The 5,805-nt window shown below is 43.5% G+C and overlaps 1 protein-coding gene across 1 annotated transcript; it reads right to left on the bottom strand.

Annotated features, from left to right (window-relative positions):
• Nucleotides 1–1,698: 1,698 nt before the first annotated feature.
• LOC138885729 (uncharacterized) lies at nt 1,699–2,271 on the bottom strand. The gene has a single exon (XM_070166707.1). The coding sequence runs from the start codon at nt 2,269–2,271 to the stop codon at nt 1,699–1,701; it is 573 nt and encodes a 190-aa protein (XP_070022808.1).
• Nucleotides 2,272–5,805: the final 3,534 nt, after the last annotated feature.

Raw genomic sequence — 5,805 nt, 5'->3', positions numbered from 1 at the left:
GAATGGTAGCCTTATGCAAGAAATAAAAGGCAGGTGGCAGTAGAGTTTTCTTAGTTGATATCAGATTTCGATATTGTGGCTGCTGGGGATATTGTGTGCGTATAGCAACTGTGAGTAGGTGCCGGTTCTGAGAGTTGTATTCCTGATAAGCATGAGTGTATAGTATATTCGATGATTTTCCAACTCAGGTGCCTGCATCCAAAGAAAAATCGTGAGTTTTGTAAAGGGGAAAGGTTAGTTCGTATCCCCACTGACTTTGCTTGACCTGCTCGGTTCTGTTTCAATGATACTGTGCGTATCATTGGGGTAACATTGCTAAACAAAGCAATTTTGGTAACAAACATGCATGATTTAGTAAAAGCATTATATAAGTGCATAGTTAAGAATAATTTTCTTTAGATGACCCGACGACTACGACGTGGTTCAAAACATTGCAACTTTGCTTGCTCGGGAATTTTGAAGGTCCTCCTCAAATTTCTGCCCTAGTTTACCGGGCTGCTGCTCCTGACAGCTGTTAATGATAAATGGTTGGAATCAACTTCGGAATTTTGAGGGTACTCCTCAAAGTCTGCCCCAGTTTCCAATAACGGGGAAAATGGAAATTTTATTGAATTGTGACCGAACCCATATGGCTGCCTACGTATCCCCTCTTAAACGGGAATCAGGTCAAGCGTAGTTCAAATTACATCATAAAAGAAAGCATAAAGGTTACACATAGTATCGCTTGACTGCGTTTGAATTGATTGGCTTTGGTCAAACTTCTCCGTCCATTTATGCAAGTATAAGGGCTCCTCCTGTCAGAACCCAGTGAACCATGTACGGACCCTGCCAGTTGGGAGAGAATTTCCCTTTGGATTCCTCTTGATGCAGAAAATTTTCTTTAACATCAGCTGCCCCAGTGCGAATTGGCTTGGCTTGACTCTTTTGTTGAAGACTCTGGACATTCTGTTCTGATAAAGCTGACAGTGGAAAACTGCATTCATTCTCTTTCCGTCTATAAGAGATAGTTGCTCGTAATGACTCTTCACCCATTTTGTCGTCGAGCTCTGCTTCCTGTATGATCCTTAAGGAAAGAATTTCTACCTCATTGGGTATGACTGTGTCTGTACCATATACCAACATGTAGGGAGTTGCCCTAGTTGATGTGCGGACTGTGGTGAGGTATCCCAATAAAGCAAATGAGAGCTTCTCGTGCCACTGCTTATGCTTCTCTATTATTTTCGTTAGTATCTTCTTGATATTCTTGTTGGCAGCTTCCACGGCTCTGTTCATCTGAGGTCTGTAAATTGTAGAATTCTTGTGTTTGATCTTGAAGGTTTCACATGTGGCCTTCATCAAGTCACTGTTGAGATTGGAACCATTATCAGTAATGATTGATTCTGGGATCTCGAATCGACAAATGATGCGGTCACGGACAAAGTCTGCCACAACTTTCTTAGTCACTGCTTTGTATGATGCTGCTTCAACCCATTTGGTGAAATAATCAATTACCACTAGAATGAACCTGTGCCCATTTGATGCAGTGGGCTCGATAGGTTCGATGACATCCATTCCCCAAGAGGCAAACGGCCACGACGAGCTTGTTGCATTAAGCTCATTTGGGGGAACCTTTATCATGTTCGCATGTATCAGACAATGATGGCACTTTCGGACATACTGGACGCAGTCCGTTTCCATAGTTATCCAAAAATAACCAGCCTAGAGTATCTTCTTGGCTAAGACAAAACCGTTCATATGTGGACCGCAGGTACCAACATGGATTTCCTCTAGTAGCCTAGATGCTTCTCTAGCGTCGACACACCTTAATAATCCCAAATCAGGAGTTCTCCTATACAGGATTCCTTCGCTGTGGAATAAATTGTTAGATAACCTCCAAAGTGTGCACTTTTGAGTGGTGTTGGCAAGCTCTGGGTATTCTCCTTTTGCTAGGTATTCCTTAATATCATGAAACCAAAGTTTTCCGTCCGCTTCTTCCTCAACATGAGCACAGTAGGCTGGCTGATTATGAATCTTCACCGGAATAGGATCAATGAAGTTCTTATCTGGATGTTGTATCATAGAGGACAGGGTAGCCAATGCATCAACAAACCTTTTCTGGACTCTAGGAATATGCTGGAATTCTGTCTTTGTGAATCTCTTTCTCAACTCCTGTACATGATATAGATAAGGGAGTAGCTTGGAGTTCTTGGTTGCCCATTCTTCTCGGACCTGCTGTATAAGAAAGTCTGAATCCCCGATTACTAGCAACTCTATGTTCATGTCAATGGCCATTTTGAGTCCCAAGATGCAGGCTTCGTACTCGGCCATGTTGTTGGTGCACGGGAACCTGAGTTTGGCGTACACCGGATAATGCTGACCGATTTCTGATACTAGAACTACTCCTATGCCAACTCCTTTGAAATTTGCTGCTCCGTCGAAAAACATTCTCCAACCATCGTAGGATTCTGCAATGTCTTCTCCTATGAAGGATACCTCCTCGTCAGGAAAATACTTCTTTAAGGATTCGTATTCTCCGTCCACGGGATTCTCGGCAAGATGATCTGCCAAAGCCTGTCCCTTAATCACTTTCTAAGTCACATAGACAATGTCGAATTCACTCAGCAGGATTTGCCACTTATCTAGCTTGCCAGTGGGCATGGGCTTCTGAAAGATGTACTTCAACGGATCCATCCTTGATATGAGATACGTAGTATAGGCATAGAAATAGTGCCTTAACTTCTGAGCTACACAAGTTAGAGTACAACAGGTGTATTCCAACAGAGAATACCGGGCCTCGTATGGGGTGAACTTCTTGCTGAGATAATATATGGTCTGCTCCTTCCTTCCCGTTTAATCATATTGTCCCATAACACAACCGAATGGTCCATCTAATACTGCAAGGTAGAGAAATAGAGGTCTGCCCGGCTCGGGCGGGACCAAGATTGGCGATGTGGATAGGTACTCCTTGATTCTGTCGAAGGCTTTTTGGACAGTTATCAGTCCATTTGGCAGTGGCGTCCTTCTTCAACATCTTAAAGATTGGCTCACAGATGATAGTAGATTGAGCTATGAACCGGTTGATGTAGTTGAGTCTTCCCAAGAAACTCATTACGTCCTTCTTGTTCTTTGGCGGTGGCAACTCTTGAGTGGCTTTGACCTTTGACGGATCCAGTTCTATTCCTCGGCGACTCACAATGAACCCAAGTAGTTTTTCGGCAGGAACCCTGAATGCACATTTTGTGGTATTCAGCTTCAAATTGTACCTTCTTAGTCTATTGAAGAACTTCCTCAATTCTTCCATGTGATCAGTGGCTTTCTTGGACTTGATGATGACATCATCTACATATACCTCGATCTCCTTATGTATCATATCATGGAAAATGGTAGTCATGGCCCTCATTTAGGTGGCCCCAACATTCTTTAATCCAAACGGCATCATCTTGTAACAATACATTCCCCACGACGTAATGAAGGCCATTTTCACAGCATCTTCTTCATCCATTCAGATCTGATGATACCCAGCAAAACAATCAAAAAATGACTGTAGCTCGTGCTTGGCGCAGTTGTCAATTAGAATATGTATGTTTGGCAAGGGAAAGTCGTCTTTGGGACTAGCCCAGTTGAGGTCCCGGTAGTCGACATAGACTCTGACCTTCCCGTCCTTCTTTGGTACTGGCACGATATTCGCTAACCATGTTGGATACTCTACTACTCTAAGAACCTTAGTTATGACTTGCTTGGTGACTTCTTCCTTGATTTTCAAACTCATGTCAGGCTTGAACTTCCTGAGCTTCTACTTTAACGGTGGCCATGTCGGATCAGTTGGCAGCTTGTGTGCCATAATAGTTGTACTCAAACCAGTCATGTCATCATACGACCGGACGAATATGTTCTCATACTCCTTCGAAAATTCTGTGTATTCTTCCTTTTCTGCTGGTGACAAATGAACGCTGATCCGAGTTTCTTTGACATTTTTTGCATCTCCCAGGTTAACAATCTCGGTCTCGTCCAGGTTGGATTTAGGTCTATTCTCAAAATCTTCAACCTCTTTAACAACCTCTTCTGGTATATCATCTTCCTCTGAGTCTGTTTGTCGCGTTGTCTCGTTACATGTCACAGTCGTTGGTTCATCAATATAAGTAATAGTAATATTGTAAATAAAGTAAATGAGAGAAAGTAATAAGAGTAAGATTCATAAGAAAAATCGAAATGCTTTGAAAAATTCCATAACTGTTTTGAACATTGAAGATCTTATTACGAAATTAAAAGGCAAAAGGAAAGTCAACTAGTAAAAATGAAAAATAGTGCATGATGCATGTTCAGCCTTGCTACCCCGAGGCTTTCTGGGCTCTAGTGGTTTCGATGGACCAATTATTGAGGCGCGCTCCTTGGCTCACGGCTTGTATGGAAGGGCCTTCCTCCCCCTCCTCCTCGAAAATGACACAACAATCCATGTCATCCTCTTCCAAAAACAAATCCCTCATCACTGCCAGTGCTTCCTCTTCTTTTGACCCATATATAACATTAGTTGGCTGGAAAATCTGCTCCAAGTGAGGTATCGGGTGCTCTAGTGGATAATAAGGCCTGCGCCATGGCATCGACCATTCATTGAACTCTTTCCAGGTGTACTCGTATCCCAGACCGAAGGTGGTACCATGTTTCTTCATCTTGACAGGCTTAGCGATCCCTTGTAGGTTCTTGCCAAGTCCCTTTCCTGGCTCATATCCGCACCAGTTCAAATATGCTTTTGATTTTGTTGTCCCACCATTTATCCTTGTCAACGGCGTTGACTCGCTTGATGTGGTGATAGGTTTCTCCGCCTATCTTCTTTCTTCCTCTGATCATTGGGATGGTTTGGCGACTGTATATGGGATTGCTACCGTCGCCGTGGATGATCACCTCTTGGTGATTCCATTCAAATTTCACTGCCTGATGTAGGGTTGATGCTACAGCTCCAGCGGCATGAATCCATGGTCGTCCCAAGAGAAAGTTTTAAGATACCAGCACGTCTATTACTTGAAAGTCTACATCAAACCAAGTAGGCCCTATCTATAAACACAAGCTAATTTCCCCTATAGTGGAACTTTAGGAACCGTCGAAGGCTTTGACGTTAATGGCCCCATCTTTGATCTCATGCAGCCCTTTCCCTAATGTTCTGAGTGTTACCAGCGGACAAATGTTGAGGCTGGACCCTCCATCGACCAGGACCCTGGTGATAAAATAATCCTCGCATTGCATGGTGATGTGCAATGACTTGTTGTGGCTCAGCCCTTCTGGTGGCAACTCATTTTCATGAAAAGTGATTTCGTGACTCTCCAATACCTGTCCCACCATATTTGCCATTTCTCCTCAGGTGATGTTGCTTGGTACATATGCCTTACTCAACACCTTCAATAAGGCATTCTTATGTGTGTCAGAGCTTTGTAGCAGAGCTAAGATAGAGATCTAAGCTGGCGTTTTGTTCAATTGATCAGTGACTGAATACTCTTTGGCCTGTATCTACCTCCAGATGCCTGCTTACTCGAATCAGTCAAGTGTTCTGGAGTATAAACCCTGCCGGTCCTTGTCAGACCCTATGCCGCAACTGCTTCTCCGAACTTGGTTTTCCCTTTCCATCTTGCCTCTTCTGTGTAATCCTATGGTATGGCTTTTATGTGGAACGGTGTTATAGCTGTCATTGCTACCGGAATGGGCACCCTTGCTTTGGAAGGTAATACAACAACCTCAAATGGTACAGGTGCCTTTGGGGACCCAAACTCGACCTCAATTGGTGTTGGAGTCTTTGCAGGGGGTGGTGCTTCAAACTCAAGTGGTACAGACATATTC

Source organism: Nicotiana sylvestris, chromosome 2 (genome assembly GCF_000393655.2).
Source record: "Nicotiana sylvestris chromosome 2, ASM39365v2, whole genome shotgun sequence".
Taxonomy (NCBI): Eukaryota; Viridiplantae; Streptophyta; class Magnoliopsida; order Solanales; family Solanaceae; genus Nicotiana; species Nicotiana sylvestris.
Note: the sequence above shows the minus strand (reverse complement) of the source record. Positions and strands in the feature narration are given on the sequence as shown.